The 19,668-nt window shown below is 33.2% G+C and overlaps 2 protein-coding genes across 4 annotated transcripts; one reads left to right on the plus strand and one right to left on the minus strand.

Annotated features, from left to right (window-relative positions):
- The first annotated feature begins 7,464 nt into the window (after positions 1-7,464).
- On the plus strand, positions 7,465-8,362 carry LOC133783817 (dirigent protein 22-like). Its single transcript, XM_062223435.1, has one exon. It carries the CDS (start codon positions 7,593-7,595, stop codon positions 8,178-8,180), a length of 588 nt encoding a protein of 195 aa, XP_062079419.1. The 5' UTR covers positions 7,465-7,592; the 3' UTR covers positions 8,181-8,362.
- A 2,453-nt stretch (positions 8,363-10,815) lies between these two features.
- On the minus strand, positions 10,816-19,252 carry LOC133781700 (uncharacterized). 3 transcript variants are annotated; one of them, XM_062220764.1, is made up of 3 exons: positions 19,051-19,252; positions 12,916-13,071; positions 10,816-12,820 (listed from the first exon to the last, which is right to left on the minus strand). In XM_062220764.1, the coding sequence occupies exon 3, from the start codon at positions 12,547-12,549 to the stop codon at positions 11,194-11,196; it is 1,356 nt and encodes a 451-aa protein (XP_062076748.1). In that variant the 5' UTR covers positions 12,550-12,820; positions 12,916-13,071; positions 19,051-19,252; the 3' UTR covers positions 10,816-11,193. The 3 variants fall into 3 exon arrangements, with proteins under 3 accessions (XP_062076748.1, XP_062076749.1, XP_062076747.1); XM_062220765.1 differs by having other exon boundaries at positions 12,916-13,114; XM_062220763.1 differs by having other exon boundaries at positions 12,916-13,145.
- Between the last annotated feature and the right edge of the window lie 416 nt (positions 19,253-19,668).

A 19,668-nucleotide genomic window follows, 5' to 3' on the forward strand; every position in this document is an offset into this window, starting at 1 on the left:
ATGAACTTAACAAGGGTTACCGATTAGGTCGTGATTAGGCATCTTTATTAGCATTCCTCAGGCAACTATAAGCGAACAGGAACAAGATCGTGTTACTGGGCGACCAACATCTCCTGTTAGCATGTGATGGCTTATCTTGTTCGCATAGAGGTAAAAGAACTTGCCTTGTGCAAACAGAGGTAGAAGAACTTCTCTTGTGCGAACGGATGTAGAATAACTTCTCTATTAGCACATGATGACTTGATCTAAGCGAACAGCCACATGCACTATGCTTGCATGTTAACACATGCCTACCTAATTTGTAAGAACAAGCATGCTATAAGCAAGCTACAAATAAGCATTTATTGAATATTTCAAAACTCATTAAAAGTATATTTAGAAAAATAAAATAATAAAAAATGTAAAATATAAAATAAAAGTTTATGAAAAAAACAAAAATAACTAAAAACGTTTAACAACTATATATGTAAATCACAATTTAATTTTGGATATCTGCGACAAAAATACATAAGTTATGCTAAAGATTTCACTTTAATATCCATTTTTTTTATGGTGAAAATAACTTCTGTCATCAATGATTTGTTGCATTCATTATGTATAGGTCTTTATGTCTGTGGCCCAGGCACCTACATAGCAACATATAATTGGTCAAAATCAATCATTTTTATTTAACTCTTTTCAAAAAATAATTCCAACCTTAAAAAACAAATAAAAAAATAAACCATTTTAAAAGATTAAAAAATCAAACTATATTTAAAAGAGAAGTGCTAGCAACATTTCAACTTCTTGGTCAACTTCTGCCCCAAAAACACATATCGGTGTATTTTTTTTCTTGGCGGTGTTCGTTGTAGTTATGACATCTTTCCTGTAAAATTTTTGAAAAATTCAGAATAGTTTATAATGTCGAAAACAGAGAATTTGATATTCTAGTTTTCCACGCGTGTTCGAAAAAGGGAAATAAAAAAGAGGTTCAATCGATCATGTCGTCGTCCAGCTACAACTTTAGTTTCTATCCTTATAGCTCCAGTCGTTCAAACCTTGCTTGTTTCCTTACATGGACACATACCAATTCTGCCTCAACTCCAGTTGTTCCACACACTACTAAAAATTTGGATTTTTCGTTTATACATAACCGAAACTTTTGCCATTAATTTGCGTCAGTTTTCTAATCAACGCATATTCAGGTATCGCGATTGGTATGGGCATTAGCGACAATTCTAAACCGACGTTATTGGTGGTGTCGGTTTTGCATTGTCGCTCCTATTATATTTTTAAAAAAGAAAATCACATTTTCATTTTACATTCAATTCATTAATCAAACCCAGAAGTAAACTTAAATCTAATTTATAGTATTAAATGCATAATCAAATGCAAATCTATAAAAACACAACCAAATTCAATAAATCCAGAACTTACAAAGTTTAAGGTAAAACTTAGTATATTCATAATTCACAAACACAATAAACCTAGAAAATACAAACTCAAATCATAACAGAGAAGCCCTAGAAAATGAATACAATATCAAACCCATAATTTACAAAAACAAATGAATATAATAGCAATCCAAAAATATATAATACCTTGAGCCTTGAACACAGCCCGAGCCTTATGAGCCAGGCAACAGCCCGTCTCCCTCCATTGATGACCATGACCACCACCACCACCATGACCAATGTCAATAACCACTACCACTGCCTACAAACCAGTAAAAAAAAATAGATTTGAGAGATTCAACGCACCAAATCAATGCGCGATCCCAACCCCAAGTTTTGGACCCCCATAGGCTTCGCCTGGCCTTCGTTGTCATCGTGCCTCTACCTCGTCTTCATTATCGTTGGCAGTGTGATTTAGGAGGGGGGAGAGAATGAGAGGGAGGGATGTGTGGAATACTTCAAACTTTAGAGAAGGAAAGAGTGAGAAATAAGAGAATGAGGGCAGCGTTGTGCCTTCAAAGAAAATGGGAGAGAAAGTTTAAGAGGGAATGATGGTGAGATGAGAGAGAATGAGAATGGCTAGCTAGGGTATTTTCAAAGGAAATTTTTCATAAATATGGTTTTTTTACTATTATTATGCAAAATTATGGGGATTATACTTTTCTTAATTTGTATGGGCTTTTTTTTTAAATTATGGGAAACACAATTGCTAACTAACTAAATTTTGAAATTGTAACGTCCCAAAATTCCTGATAAGGCTTAAAGCCTTGATTAGGGTGTCGGGAAGGCATAACCAGAATTATATGTGATATTATTTAATAATTATGTGATTATGTGAATTACATGAGTTATATTATAATACGAGTGATTATGCATGTTTATGTGTATTAAATGTGCGTATAGACCCGTTTCTGGTAAAAAAAAATAGCATTTTTGTAATTTTAACCCATTGTTGGTATATCTATAATTATATGTGCTGTATGATTGAGCCACATGGTAATGTGGGTATATTTGTGATACTCGGCACGAGGCGGTCCTAGTGAGCAGTTTAGCGGAAAAGTCTCAATGGGATTAAATACCTGGCTCGGGGTGAGCTTAGGGGTATTTTGGTAATTTGGTAAAATACTTGGATTATTTGAGTATTGGGAATTAAATTGGTGAGTATTTGGGTGTAATGGATTTAATTGGGAAATTAAGGTACAATTTGAGGTTTAGTAGGGAAATTTAATGCCAAACGACCAAAACGCCCTTGAGAGTTGTTTAAGGGTTTGTCAAGGGCAAGGGTAAAATGGTAAGTGAAATGGCTAAGTGATGGCAGCCACCTCTTACCCACGTTCTTCCCTAAGGCATTTTCTCTTCTTTGTTCTTCTTCTCACAAACTCACTCCAAGAAAGAAGCTTGAATTGGAAGGGGATCCTTGGGATTTTGAGGCAATTCTTTGAGCAAGTTAGTAGCAGACAAGAGTATTGGGAGCTGTTAGAAATCCATTCCTTATAGGGAATTCAAAATCATAGCAAGGTAAGCACTTTGTTTTGGTGTTCTTGGTGTTTTTCTAAGTTTTGAGGATTAAGGCAAATTCTAGGAATTTGGATGTTTTTAGGGAATTTTGTGGTGCTATTGATGGTGGAATGCTAGTGTTAGCTATTTTGAAGCTTGAGTTTCAACTGAGAACTTGGGATTTGGCTTGGGAATCTCGAATTTGAGGAAAGGTTTAAGCTCAAACCCAAAAGTTTGCAAATTATGATTTTGGTGTGTTTTGTTTAAGTTTTGGGTAATTTGATGTTGGGGGTGGTTTTGCTATTAATTTGGGGATGGAATATGGTCAAAATTCTGCTAGAAAGTCTGTTTAGCTTGATTTTTGGATCTGGGTTTGCAGGGGAAAGTCGCAAGTTTGATTTGGGGAAGAACACTTTGATTTTGGGCTCGTTTTGGGTTTCTAGCGACCTAGCGCGACTGCACTAGGTTGTGGCACGACCGCGCTAGGGTCCCAGATTCCAAGGTATTTGAATTTGAATTTGGGATTCGAGTCTAGGGGCGCGACCGCACTAGGTAGAGCACGACCGTGCCAGGTGCCCCGAATTGATGGTTTCCTGAATTTTAGGAATAAGGCTTGGGGTCTCGGGAATCTGTTTTGGGAGCCCGGGGGAAGTTTTAAAGCCCTGATAACTGGGAACAATGGTTCCAAGAGTTAGGGTTTGGATTGGAACTCGAGATCTTCGTTTGATTCGTGATGAGTGTATACTTATGCTGTGTCTAGGGTTTTCACATGGCTCAGGAAAAAGGATCGCACTTGAGGTCGTACTATTTGCAACACAGGACCTAAGGTAAGAAAACTAATATATGCACATAGAGATCTTAGTTGGTATGCTCATTAGCTTTGAATTACTTGTGAATGTATGGTATAACTGATATACGACCATCGTAATGAGGATGAGGCTGAACGGAAAAGCGTGCAAAAAGCAGGTCGTGAAGGCGAGATTAGTTTGAGGGTGCAGTCCCTACTCGCCCAGCATGAATAGAGGCCTAAGTGCCTAAGTACGCATCTCACTTGATTGGGTCGCTTATCTTAGTGCCGGGAGACGCACTTTACTAGGCATCGATCGTACGTATGGTACTGATGATGCGAATATTGCAGTTATCACCCTAAATCTTAGTGTTGGGAGACGCACTTTACTAGGCATTGACCGTACTTATGGTGCTGGTAATGAGGACTTGCTTGATATAGCTTAAATTGAATGATAATATGATTATTGAATCGATATGACTGTGAATCTTGGATTATGGGAATGGTCATTTAAGTGATTGACATATAGGTGATGTGATGTATCTGATATCTGTAAAGCATGTGTTTATTGATTTTAATTATTTGAGAATATTATTATGCCCTGTGAGGTTTTCTTGCTGAGTCTTGGCTCACGGGTTCTCTATGTGTAGGTAAGGGCAAAGGTAAGCAGGACCAGCCATGAGTTGGAGGGCTTCGGGGGCGTTGTGTACATATGTGGCCTGCTTGACCACCACGGGCGAGATCACTTGCTGGAACTAGGGTTGAACCCTGATTTTACCGCCTAGGCCTGCCTTTGTATATATTTGGTATCTGTATTAGTTTATAAACTCTTTTGGGATCCCGTGTATAAACTAAACTCTTTTGATGAAAAATGATTACTTCATCAACCAAAATTTTAATACCTAACCTGGGTTTAGTTTTAATTACATATTTAAGTCCAAATGACTTGCTTAACGAGTTAAGAACTATTTTAAACACACAGAGTAACGGTCTTGGATAACCAGGGCGTTACAGAAACTAAATTTAAAACCAAAACACATCAGTAAAACAGGAGTACTATTGTAATTTGCATTCCAATACAAGAGCTTCTCCAAAAACACGATCAAGAACTTCCACCTCCGGTGCAACCACTTCCAGCTCCAGCGCAACCCACTTCCAACTTCGGCGACATCCTAAAGATCTGATAAAGAACAACAACGAACCGACCTCCCCTCAGGCAAGAGAATTCTTGGACTCTTCGACGATCTCCACCTCCTGCACATCCGGCAACTCATCAAAAGAAACCCGACAATGATCTCCACCTCAACAAAATAATCAAAACTCTGGCCACCTGCACATTTGGCAACAACAATCTCCTAAAGCTCCGACCAACTATTCTTACTATTTTTTTCAATTTTCAGATTTGATTTTTTTTTCTAGGTCTAAACTTTTTCCTTTTTTTTTTCTAGATTTGGAGCTAACTTGTAAACAAAATTAAGTTAGGTAAACAACCACTCATATTATTATAAATATACTTTCTTCTTCTTATGATGTAGATCAAATCTTGTTTGTTTTCTTTAGATCTTTTTTTTTTTTTTTTCTATCTTTAGATCTGTAATAGGTAACTGGTTACCTTTATGTTCTGGTATGTGTGTATATTTCTGGGTTCTTTATGTTAACTAGTTACCTTCACATTTTGATTTGTGGGTATTTTTCTGGGTTCTTTATGGTAACCGGTTACCTATGTTACTAAAATTATAGTTACTTCTTCTTCTTCCCTTTTAAATGAATTGTTCTTCTTCTTTTTCTTCAATACTTTTTTTAAAATAATTTATAATTGCTTATAAGATCATATCAGGTCTTTTTTTCCCTTGATAACTGGTTACCTGTGTTACTAAAATTATAGTTACTTCTTCTTCCTTTTTTAATGAAGTAGTATTCTTCTTTTTCTTCAATACTTTTTTTTTTAATAATTTGTAATTTCTTATAAGATTAGATCAGGTCTTTTTTTCCCTTCAAATTTGATGTTTTTTTTTCATATTTAATATAAGCAACTCGTCACCCCTCTTATGGTAACTGGTAACCCCTCTCATTACAAAATGTTACTCCTCTCAGGGTAACTAGTTACCGCACATGATAACATGTTATTTAACCTAGATCTAGGATTTTTTTTTTTTACATATTTGGAACCGTGAAAGAGTAATCAATCAAGTAACTCGTTACATTACCCAGACTTTGAAAAAAAACATAAAATCTAAAATAAAGGAAAAAAATGTTTATAATAAATAAAAAAATCTAATAAACACAATTCCTATTAAAAAAAACTTTGCAAAACAACCAATATAATAAAATATTAATATAAAAAAATTAATTGAGCTAAAAAATAATAATCAAATTACAAAAATATACTTCCAATTTAATAAAACTTGATTAAGAGTAAAACTATGGCATAAAACAACTTTTATACAAAAATATGGTAAAATAAATGCATAAAATTGAAAATTCTTTAAAAAAAATAAAAAATCCATACAACAAGTTTATTTTTTGAAAAAAAAATTATATTTTTGTAAACTTTATTAAAAAAGCCATATAAAACTCATTTTCAAATGAGAGAAAAATAAGTTAGGATTAGGTAAAATGGCTTTGAGCTTTTTAATTTTGGGTCGTCTTCTTAAATCTTCTTCTTCTTCTTCTTTTTTATTAATCAATCCATTAGCATCGGTTTAAAACCAATTCTATTAATAGCTAAATATAATTAATAGCATCGGTGTCAATGCAAAACCAACACTAAAATGATTTTTTTCTTGTAGTGATAACTATTCTTACTAGCTCCTATTGTTCCATCATCAAATACCATGTAGTCGCTGTTTCAAGTGTGTTGAATGAGAAAGAGAAAAATAGTTACTTTTGGATTTTAAGTTTTTTTTTATAGATTTTAGAAATAATGGTCGAGTTAAATTAAAGCTAAATCTTTTACTTATTTTTTGGTCAATAATTGTGGAATTAAATTTTAAATGCTTTATTTTCATTTCATATTATATTTTATAAAATTTAAATTATTTAGACCAAGTAAATAATGGCACCAAATCATTCAAGGAAAAGAGTTTTATCGTCAAGAAAGGACTACAAATATAACTACTTAGAAAGTGAAAATTTCACCGAAGATTTTCTTTTAATTTTTTATTTTAGTTAACAATGTGACTAAATAGTTTTTGTACACTACAAAAAATCTTAGTTTTAGTCAAAAAAAAAAATTTGTAACTAAAAAAAATCCATCTTATTTATGTCATCACTAAAAAGTCCGTGGTTAAAAGTATTAGTCACAAAAATCATAATTTGTTGTCACTAAATGTATTTTTAGTCACAATAAACTTTATCACTAAAAATAATAGGTTGTGACTAAAACTACAATAGTGACAACTTATGATTAAGTATGACTTTTTAGTCACAAATAATTTTTTGTTGTTACTAAAAGTGATATTTAATCACACAAAATATATATCCGCACTAAAACATTATCACTAAAATTTACCAATTTTGTTTGCAGTGACTCATATATTATATACATGTATATATATTTTCACATCTCTTTACTAGTCATCTTATTTTAATTGATTGCAATTGTCTGGGTGACAAATTATATATTAGGTAAGGATTGATGCCTACCTCCCACCTGTCCTACTCTTTATTATTCTTTTGGTTCGTTACTTCAATGATGATTGACAATGAATATATCAATAGCACATCACACCAACAATATCTCTAGAACCACATCAATTTTTCCCACTACATATAAATATACACCATTGCAAAAGTGAAAGAAACATTATATTATATGTTACATATATAAAGATCATCATCAACATTTTTGCATTAATTGTCTGATCTCCTATCCCATGGCAGATTGTCACTTCTATTTATTCACTATCTTATTCATCTCTTCACTATGCATTTTAAGCATTGCCCTAATCATCAAAGAAGAACAAAACAACAGCTTTGCCAAAACCCTAGACCCTAACACACTAAACCTCAAGCAAGAAAAGCTCACTCACTTCCGGTTCTATTGGCATGACATAGTGAGCGGTAAGAAGCCAAGCTCAGTGTTGGTCATCCCCCCTCAAGCGAACTACTCCTCGACGAAATTTGGCATGGTGGCGATGATCGACGATCCGCTGACCGAAGGGCCTGAGCTGAGCTCCAAGCTAGTGGGAAAGGCACAAGGGTTTTATGGTAGTGCATCTCAGCAAGAGGTTGGCCTTATTATGGCCATGAATTTTGCTTTTAGTGAAGGCAAATATAATGGAAGTACCATCACTGTTCTTGGGAGGAACACTGTGTTTTCTAAGGTGAGAGAGATGCCTGTGATTGGAGGGAGTGGCCTTTTTAGGTTTGCTAGAGGTTATGTTCAGGCCAGGACTCAGCAGTTCACTCCTTCTAGTGGAGATGCCATTGTTGAGTACAATGTTTATGTTTTGCACTATTGATTATTATCATATGATCTTGATCTTGATCTTGATCTTGATCATGATGATCATTCATGTTGTATGTGACTTGTGTTTGTGTGGTGGTTAATTATTTCTTTTTAGGTGAGATTTGACACCCCACCAAATAAAAAATGTATGATATATAATTGTATCGATTATATTATTTTTAAATTTCCTTATGATGATCTGGTTTAACTTCAAATGTTATTTATTAACTATTGCTGTAGATTAGACAATGTACCAAATAATTGTTTTCATATATAATTGTTTGGTGTGGGAATTATGGAATTATATATATCTAGCTAATTTTTATTATATATTATTTCTTAATTTTTGGGATGCCTTTTATCGTTGTTGTATTAGATTATATATGATAATAGATTACCTCTTATGGTATACTTGTATTGTAGTCTAGAAATTGTTGTTGATTTGTCAAATGCCTCACTTATAACCTTTTCATTAAACAATGATATGCCTGTAAATAGTAGAATATTTGACAATTAACTTTAGTTACAAGTATATGTTATATTTATTTCACTTATTAAGTTTTGTTTTTCTAATATCTTTTTTCACTTTAGTTTTTAACATATATTAAATCATTTATAAAACTTGAGTTATTATTATTTAATTTACCAGCAAACTTCCATACATACAAAATATATGAGTTATAATGTGTAGCCGAAATATGTACCTCATAATAAATTAATGATTCCTAATTTTGTTTACATTTTCACTCCAAGAATTTGGAATTGGTTTTTAAGCATTGTTTTTTTTTTTCAACAGTTTCCTCTTGAACCAAGCTACGCCAGCTTAGAAAACGTTGCACTCATTCTAAGCCTCCAAATCTCTATAGCCCAAGCATCTTCAATTTTTCGTTTTTTGATTTTTGAGTTTCAGATTGTTGGGTAATTTTAATGAGTTTTTTTATATATATAGAGGTTGGTTACAAAATGACATTTAATGATATCTGAAAGCAAGTAAATGTTCATGTTTTTAATTTTGTAGTAAAATAGTCTAACCACATTTTTAATATTACATATTAACAAATATGCCTTTTAGTAAATTACTATTTTATTCTAAATATTTTAATATTATGATATATGTATATTAGTTTTGTTTAATTAGTTTTTATTTTAAAGCTACTTTGATTTTTTTTTTCGTTTTTATGTGTTGTTGAATGATATATTATACCACAAAATCCATATATTGAGTTGAAAAATAATATATCAACAAAACTTACAAAATTATTACTCAAAAATGTATATATTATGCTAACAAAATTATATAGTGTCATTAAATGTATATACCATGATACAAAATTATGTATTATCATTATGTATAATAAGACATATACACTAGTTGGAAAATAATATACTAACAACTCATAAAAAAACTTAAAAAATCAATATAACTTTAAAATAAAAACTAATTAAACAAAACTAATATGCATATACTACTATATTAAAGTCATACGCTCATAAATAAATAAATAAAATGATAGAAATAGGTAATTTAGGTAATCAACAATGTAAAGGGGTCTAATCTCTACAATTTTTAAAATGAGGAGATTAGTTTCTTAATATCATTGTTTTTGGTCATTGTTTTAACAGTTTGGTAAATACTATACGTAGTATTAAAGCTATATATATCTTTACATATATATATTATATAATTTTATAATGTACGTAATAATACATAAAGATTTTATTATATGGTACGTAATATTATATATGAAGATGTTATATTGTCCATATATATTTTATGATTATTTGGTAATTTATGATTAATATAAATTATGTTAATAAAAAGAAGGAGCATGTATTTAATTAAGAAAGTTTAAAATTATATATTTTGTATGCAATAAAAAAAAAAGGATAAACAAATCGTAATAAAAAAAAGAGAGTGAGTTATATAAAAATAGCATAATATTCATTAGAAGGATATAGTTGGTGTTGCCTATGACTATCAAAATATTTTAAGAAGAGAATTGAAAAGGTTAGTTTGAATGTGATTTGTGTGTTTATAGTTTAAAGGTAACATATTTGTTCTATTATTTTTTTTTAAATTTAAATTTTCAAGTCTAACATGTGTTTCTCTCAAATCAAGTGCTTGGTGATTTGTTGGTCCAAATTTTTTAACAAAAGCATTCAAATTGTTAGTTTAGTTGTGATTTGTGTGCTTGTAAATAAATAAACTAGGATGTTTTTTTAGAATTGAAAATGCTAGTTTAAATGTGATTTGTGTATTTATAGTTTAAAGATAACATATTTGTTATATTACTATTTACAAAATTTAAATTTCAAGTCGAACATGTAATTCTCTCAAATTAGGTGGTTGAATCAAGTGGTGGTTGTTTTGGTGGTCCAAAATTAACCGTTTCATTAAATAAAAGGATACACTGCTTTAAAATACAATATCATATCAATTAGTGCAATATTTTGATGCACATATCAATTCAACATGAATCTTCATTAATGTAATCAGTCAAAGCGATACAGTTTAAAGCACTAGCGATTGTAATTTATGAATCTTCTCACTGTATAAAATGCTCACATTCATACCATGCAGTAATCAGTAGAACCAAGCTCTATATCCCAAACAAAAAACCACCAAAAAACAAAATATGCAATAGTCATGATTGATGTAATCAGTCTTATTTAGTGTTGAACGAGTGCAACAAAAAATTTATATCAGTCCCTGAAGATTATTGTTCTCAAAAATTTCGCACCATTAACTTATTAAATAGATGATATAAAAAACAATACAAGTTCAAGCTTGTTAAGAAAAAATAATATGACCAGTCATAATGATAGCTTGAAGACTTCAACAAGTGTTAAGCTAACCTTTTGAATTTACAACAGAATGGTCAACAACAAAAGCAGAATATCACCAATCCATAGAACAAAAACTCACACTTTACATGATTAGTGTGCCCTATGCTTTAGCAAGAAATCTCCAACGTGTATGATCTCGAACATGATGCAAACTGCACATTGCAAGTTGTGCTCAGAATCTACTGATGCCTACCGAGATCAATCTGATCTCTCCCTGGCACTCTATCGTGACCAAGAGGGGAATGCTCTATAAAAGCTTCTGGCCTCCTCAAATCTAATTCCAGTTCCTTCTGCTTCAGTTGCAGTACTTTTCGCTCGTTCTCTAATTTCATTCTCTCATTCTCCAGCCTCAATCGTTCCAACTCTCTGTCTTTCTTGCTGCAGTATCTCAGCCACCTAAAACGCTGCTTCTCAAGCTCAAGGGCTTCAGCATGGAAATTGACTCTTTGCTCTTGGAGATGCAACGTTTGTTTCTCAACCCACTCCCTACGCTCCCACAATGACTTTGTGGGATCTTGAAAAAACCCCGCCATTTCACCTTCAAAACTTTCCTGAGGTGATGTCCAGAAATGGCCATCATCGTCGTTCACCTTCCTGTCACCAAAATCTCTCATCCTCTCCCCACCGTTGTCGTGGTTATGGTCATCTTCATTGTCCAAATCATCTTCCTCACTATCATGATTTTCCTCAGCTTCTTCCTCCTCAGATGGATTACTGTCTTTTGAGCCCCTGAGAGGTAAGGAACAACCTTGTAAATCAATATCGTGACAATCAGGTATCATTTGCCCATTATGATAAGCACACATTTCCTTGTAAAATAAGTGTTTTGAGCTCAGTATCTTTTTAACATCATCCTTCGCCTTAGCTGAAAGGTGAGGCATTGAGTCCATGAGAGCAGGGTTCTCCACCACTCTACAACTCGTTCCCCTCCCAAGAATGTCATTCAATCTTTTATACCTTTTGTTCAAGTCATTAAACTTGTCTTCACACTGTTGAGGGGACACGTGACAACCTTTTTTTATCATTATCTTAGAAACTGTTTTCCACTTACCCTTCTTCTGTAAATTGCCAGATTTTCTCTTAGGCCCCTCCCCACCTGCAATCATTCCATCATCACCCACACAAGCAACCACAGCAATAAGAAGCTTAACTACATTATCTGTCCACTTCATTCGCTGCCACGGAGAGCCCTTTTTCCCCTTGGCTCCATCATAGTTCTCACCACTCCCATCTTCCATATAACTCGGTTCATCTTCTTCACTTATGTTATAACTATGACTACTGGTCATCGGGGCAACTGCTTTCCCTTTCCCGAGCACTGAAATGCCTTTCGATGTCGACCCTTTCACTTCCATAAGCGTAATGGGATGGTGTTCACTTTCAACACCACCTATCATATTCATTGGATGTGGATGTGCTAATGAGGAATGACCCAACTGGCTTGTTTGGTGTCTATGAATGGATGACTCCAAGTCTAGTAACCCCCCATTTGGACCTGACAAAAACCCACCTCCCAAACCTGAACTATCCATCATAGGACGCTCAATCCCAAAACCAAACACAGTTCCTAGACCATGTAATCAATCAGACAACATGAGAAGTCAAATCTACCTGTCCCATATTTTCTTACCAACCAAACAAAAAGTAATTGGAAAAATGAAATTTCCATAGTACCCAACAACCGCTCATGACCTGCAGACCCTAATTTCAGTGATGGAAAAACTGGATATTTCAACCAAAATCAAAGTAACCCAATAAGATCCACTCCAAGGTTTACGAGTTCTGGGATTTTTAACAGGCGTTGTCCTAGAAAGTTAAAAGGAAAAGTTCAATACAACAGATGATAACCAAAGTTCCAAAAATAGAAACATAAACCAAAATGCACCGTTCTTTGAGCTTACCTATAACGATTCACACCATAATGAAGATTTAAGACTAAAACTAAGCAGAGAAAGATATTTGATACTCTGAACTCAGTTTGGGATGGAAGAAAGCCGATGCTTTTCAAGTTCAGTACTTTTTACTCCTTTTTGGGCAGCATCAAAGATCTCCTTCAGCTGAGTCATGGAATTGTAAACCCTTAAATCCTCCTTCGCCATTCTTGGACAAGAAATTCAGAAAAACAGTAACACTAATTCCATAAAAATATTCAGTACAAAAACAAAACTGATAAAACCAATCAATATCAGTATATAAACATTACAGAAACAATATTAGTAGTAAGAATAATATCTCACATCTATTTAATGATATTTTGATCACTTTAGATTATATAAGTTAATTACAAATATAATTTTTTTAAATATTATATCTCACATCCACAAATCATTCTCATATGCAATATTGTTCAAGCTTTAATAATTATCTTACTTTACTCCAACCTAAATTTTCCATAATTTACCTCTTTGCATCTCTACCTCCCAATTATGTTTTTCTCAATTTCCTTCTCTATTGAAACAATAAAAGCAGTAACTATATCCCAAGTAAAAATACCATTTTTGTTTAATTTCTTTCTTCTTTTTATCTTTGATTTCATTTTATGGGTTTGATTTCGCTTTTTTCTATATAGTGGCACATATAGTTTTAGATATATTCCTGAATTAATTTTTATCAGCATGACATATATTTGTTGTTTAGTTTCTGAAATTAAAATGGTATAAGTATAACATTTGAGGCCTTTTGTGCAAAATTGAATAGCTATTTGAACTCTTTGTGACAATAGATTAAATTTATTCAGCAGTAGTCTTGGTCAAAATTACTTATTTTCATATTTATATTAGGCAATGATGGACATTATCACATCTTTTATCAGAATAGCATTCTTTTCAGGTTCCTACTTCACATATATAGAAACTATTGAAAAGCTAATGGTTTTACATTATTCATGTCTACTTACCCTTTTAATAAAAAGGATTGGGGCTTTATGAGATTGAGAAACACATGCATTATGCACATTTGCACTCCATTGATTTTGGTATTTTTTAAAATGTATCGTTGATAAAATAACAATCAGAACTTGCACCATATGATGATATCAAGGATTTAATTTAAGGATTAAAAGAATTATGAGTCTTAAAGCACTTCCAATGGCTTCTTTAATCTATTTAAACTACATCACAAAAATTCTATTTTTTCTACTTTACATCTAACTTTTATAATACACTATTGACTTCACTATTATATCTTTATTCTTTTTTATACAGAGAATAGGAGATGCTTGGCTTCTTGACTCAAGAGCCTCACCCCAGATCACTTTAAATTTCTCATTCATTGACAATCCACGGCCCTTTAATGAGAATGATCAACTGTGGGAAATGGTAACAAATTACAAATTCACTCTATAGGTTCAAGTTCTTTAAATTCTTTATGTCAATCTTTTAAATTAAAGAATGTTTATTATGTTCCTAACATGGCTGCTAATCTTAAGTGTTTCAAAATTATGTTTAGATAACAAAGTATTGATAGAATTTCACTCGTCTTATTTTCTTGTCAAGGACCTTCTGTCGAAGAAAACACTACACCAAGGCAGACTTGATAAAGGATTGTACACATCTCAATGCATTTCACAACTTCTCAACTCTAATTCTTCACCATCTGCTTATTCTTTTGTTACTCGTGCTATTGATTCTTTACGTGCAGCATGGCATGCAAGATTAGCCTATGCCAATTCTCATATTCTTAATCTTGTCTTAAGACAATGTAATGTTCAAGCTAAATACCAATGCTACATTTGTTCATCTTGCCAAATAGCCAAAAGTCATAGACTACCCTTTCCTTACTCTGAATTGCATGTTAACTCAGATCTTGAATTAATCCACTCGGAGAGTTGGGGACCAACAACAGTCCAAGTTTATGATAACTCTAGTTACTTTATTCTATCTATGGATGACTACTCTAAGCTCACCTGGATTTATTCATTACAAACCAAAGGACAAGCCATTCAAGCTTTTCAATCATTTAAAATCTTAATTGACAACCATTTCAGCATTACAATCAAATAGTACACCTATCTCAGTTGTGACCATATACCTCTCAACAAAATGGGAGAGTGGAAAGAAAGCATACACATGTGGTTGAAATGGCAGTCTATTCCTCCATTCCTCTAGAATATTGGGTATATGCTTTCCGCACAGCAGTTTCTCAATCAATAAACTTTCCACTCCTGTACTCAAATTCAAATCCCCATATCAAAATCTACACAACAGAACACCTCACCACTCTATTCTATGAATGTTTGGTTGCCTCTACTTTCCCTACATTCAACCTAACACAAAACATGAGCTCCAATTCTGTTTCATTCCTTGTCTGGTTCTAGGATATAGTACAAAACAAACATAAAGGTTATAATTGTCTTGATAAACCTAATGGCAAATTTACATTGCACGACATGTAATTTTTTCTGAAGGGTCCTTTCTCTATAGCAAATCTTCATTCTCTATAACCACTATTCCTCTCTTCCTTGGAGTCCTTATCTCCTACACCTGCCATAATATCAGATATGTTTCCTCGCAGTAATTCCAACACTACACAACCTGCACACACAATCCCACGCATCCACATCTACATCACCACCAGCACATCACTCATCATCACTTAAACCACATCTGCATCATCACCACAGCATCTCTCACAACCATCTTGTAATTCTATCTTGCCTACTAACCTGCAGGACACCACAACCTCTTCAACAGCAGCTCCTCCTCCTGCTTCAAGAATTATCACATTCCAACATACACTAATACACATTATATGTTGAAAAGATTGAAATGTGGAGTTTTTTTCAACCAAAGACATACCTCGCTGCCTCCATTTTCTCACATCTTTCAAACAAGCTGCCAAAGATCCAAACTTGTTGGGTGCTATGAAGCATGCTCGGAACAAGACTTAGCATCTTGTTCCAGCAACATCAGCACACACAGTTATATGTTATATGGTGAAAATGGATATTTAAACTGAAGTATCACCTTGATGACTGTCTTGATCGATATAAAGCCCGGTTGGTTGCCAAAGGCTTCAATCAAACTGTGGGAGTTGACTACCATGAAACATTTAGTCCAGTAGTAAAAACTAGCACCATCCACACTATTTTAACACTAGCTTTGTCAAAACAATGGCCATTACGACGCCTAGATGTTCATAACACATTCCTTAATGGCGATCTCGAAGAAGATGCGTATATGATACAACCAGCAAGATTTGAAGACCCCGCTATACCTACTCATATTTGAAAACTTGACAAGGCCTTATACAACCTCAAACAAGCCCCGCAGGCTTGGTTTCACAAACTAAGTTCTACACTCTTTAATTGTGGATTTTCCAACTCTGAAGCTAAAAACTCACTATTTTTCCTTCATTCTAATGTAGATTCCATATTAGTCTTTGTTTATGCGGATGACATCATAGTAATTGGCAGCTCACTTAGTCAAGTTCATAAGTTCATCAACTCAATCCAAGCATCCGTCTCCATATGTGATCTTGGCTCATTATCTTATTTCTTGGGTCTTGAAGTTACTCATCTTCCTGGACAGTTGCACTTAAGCCAAACAAAATACATCAAAGATTTACTTCCTAGACAGTTGCACTTTAGCCAAACAAAATACATCAAAGATTTACTTGCCAAAGCCGATATGCTTGACTGTAAGGCTGTCACTACTCCTATAGCTCATGGGAAACTTCTCTCAAAATCAGATGGCATCCCTCTTGATGATCTCACTCCATTTTGGAGTCTTGTTGGTGCCTTACAGTATGTCACTCTAACCAGATCGAAGATATCCTTCTCAGTTAATCGAGCTTGCCAATATATGCATCAACCTACACAAGACCATTGGCTTATCGTCAAGAGAATAGTTCAATATCTCAAAAGCACTCTCACACATGGAATCACTCTTCATGCATCTTGATTCACTTCACCTCTCCGCAATTATTGTTGCTAACTGGGAACTCTATCCTAATGTTCGTAAAAGCACAAGCGGCTATAGCACTTTTCTAGGTGACAACGGTATTTCCTGGCAATCCTCAAAACAGCGAGTTGTATCACGTAGTAGCACAGAGTCTAAATACCGTGCTCTAGCTAATGTTGCTACAAAATTAGCTTGGATCTATAACGTTTTCTGTAAACTACAGCTTTACATATCGGCTTCCCCTATCATCTGGTGCAACAACCAATCCGCCACAGCCTTTGTTCCATGCTCGTACAAAGCATGTTCAAATCGACCTCCACTTCGTAAGAGACATGGTCCTCCACAAAGAGTTGTATGTTCGATATGTCTCATCTGAGGATGATCAGCTAGACGACATACTCACCAAGAACCTTACATCTTCCAGGTTTCTTCTGCTACGTAGCAAACTGATTGTCTTGCCAAGAGGGGATGTTAAACAGACCTCTAACGGTGTTGTTACTTAGTACTTAGGTCCCATTAGCTCTCTAGTTTAAGTTTGTCTTTCCATTGTGTATTTTCCGTTAAGTGTTTTATCCATTGTAATCTTGATTCCGTGTACTAACATTCTTGAATCCTCTTGTACTTGTTTACCTATAAATACATTGTACTTGTTTACCTATAAATACATGGCATGCTCTAGCATACTTAGTATGTTGTGCTTCAATATTTGTTCCCTTACTGTCTCACTCATTGTCATGTTTATTTTCTAAATTCCTTCTCAATCTTTCAGTAAACAAATTTTGTGCCAGTTCTATCATTATTTAAATCTTGATTTTTATTAAGATAATAATAAACTTTAGCTTTTCATCTTGATTTTGCACCATTAATGTTTCAAATATTAAAAATGATTATTTATATATATATACACATATATTTTCACTTATATGTTTTCTTACTCAACTTTGTGAGGATAAACAGATATAAGGTAGCAAAACATGATTCAAATGAAACAAACTCTTGAAAACCAACATCCTACTTGCAGTCTTATAATTAACATACCAATATAATTATTTATTTTCATTATTTCATCTCTAAACATTATACATGTTAAAATATATATAGACCTAATTTTTTTAAAGTTCTTTTGCATGGAGAATAAAAATGGAAGACTTATAAATAGATCTAAATTTTTTTAAAATATTATGATGTGATTTGGAAATGCCTATTGAAATATTATGATGTGATTTGGAAATGAAATATATTTAATGAGTGTATTGAGCTAACTTTTAAAAGTGCTATAATATGCTTCAAAAAAAGCTTTTATCTTTAAATTCTATATTAAGCTGACAGTTTCAAAACAGTTACATTTTTACATGCTCCACATGCTACTTTACTAGAAAGATATAAAAAGTAAGAACACACCCTTCCTAAAAAGAAACTAAAAACATTCAATGTTGAGCCATTTAAATAAGGGAAAAAAAAAGGCTAAATGACCAAAAACGGCCCTAATTACAACATGCATGTATTATTAGGTTCAAAGGTTGTAAAAAGAGCATACATCCATTTCAACCCAACTTGCTTGTTTAATTAATCAATAATTAACAATTTTATCCATTTGACATTATAAGATTATGGGAGGCATTGATCAATACTTAGGTAGGTGAGTCAATATTTTACTCTCCAGAAACAAAATAAACTATTATTTAGCAGACCTACACAACCACTTGAACAATAATACACTTTTATTATTTTATTTATATCTTCTTTCTCTAAAATATATGCAACAGAAATATAAACATCTTCAACAAATTTTTCTGCACTTTTTCCAGGATAAATTACCTGTAAAAACTAAAAAGTTGTACTCAATTTTGTTCCTACAAAAAGCAGAGTTTGAATACCAAAACTCCAATCTTGAAATTACTAAGTCTGATTAAACATTCATTTGCTCTCTTTTTTTCATTTTCTCTGTTTTCAAACACTTGTATTGGGTTCTCTTCAATCAAGACCACTCCATTTTCAGACAGATTTTTATTCAACATAACGAGCAGCAAGCAACATTTACAGAGTTCAAAATATCAATTCGATAACAGTTGAAAATATCAGATTATAAACAAACAAACAAAATAAAAATCAACATCCGTGCGTGAGAGAACTGACCTGGAGGAGAAGCTGCTCGGATCGGTGTGGAGAAGGACCGCCCGCAGGAGTCTGAAGGTGGAGGAACTCCTGGGTGCGCCGGCGAGCTGCTGCGTGGTGCCGGCGTCGGGGAGAAGAGGGAGAGGCCGGAAGCGTGCTGTGTTGTCGGGGAGAGAGAACATAGAGAAGAGGAGATGAAAGTTGTAATACTGTTAGGGATTTTAATTTACACTTTACCAATTTAAGTTTTATTTAATTTAATTAACATATAAGAACAAAACTTAAATTTATTTTTTTAATTTAAATTCAATTATACCATATAAAAATTAAAATTAAAAAACTTATATTTGGTAGGGTGGGCACTAATTAAAAAATACGTTATTTCGATACAAAATTAATGCAATTTTGATGTAAAATCGATGGTGTTTTAATGTTTTTGCGATTCAATCATGAAAACTTGATTTTTGACCAAAATAATGCTTTTTCGATGCAATTTCGATGTTCTGCACTGAAATTTGACGAAAATTTTAGAGGTTTATATTTTTTTCACTCAAATATACGTTTCAGATAATTTTTTAAAAGTTTTGGCATTTTTTCGATATCTACAAGATTAGAAAGAGAAAAAGAGTGAGAGACATT

This window comes from Humulus lupulus, chromosome 6 (assembly GCF_963169125.1).
Source record: "Humulus lupulus chromosome 6, drHumLupu1.1, whole genome shotgun sequence".
NCBI classification, from domain to species: domain Eukaryota; kingdom Viridiplantae; phylum Streptophyta; class Magnoliopsida; order Rosales; family Cannabaceae; genus Humulus; species Humulus lupulus.

Excerpts from the sequence above, each read along its gene's own strand:
- LOC133783817 (XM_062223435.1), top strand. The coding sequence starts at position 7,593 with ATGGCAGATTGTCACTTCTATTTATTCACTATCTTATTCATCTCTTCA.
- LOC133781700 (XM_062220764.1), bottom strand. The coding sequence starts at position 12,549 with ATGATGGATAGTTCAGGTTTGGGAGGTGGGTTTTTGTCAGGTCCAAAT.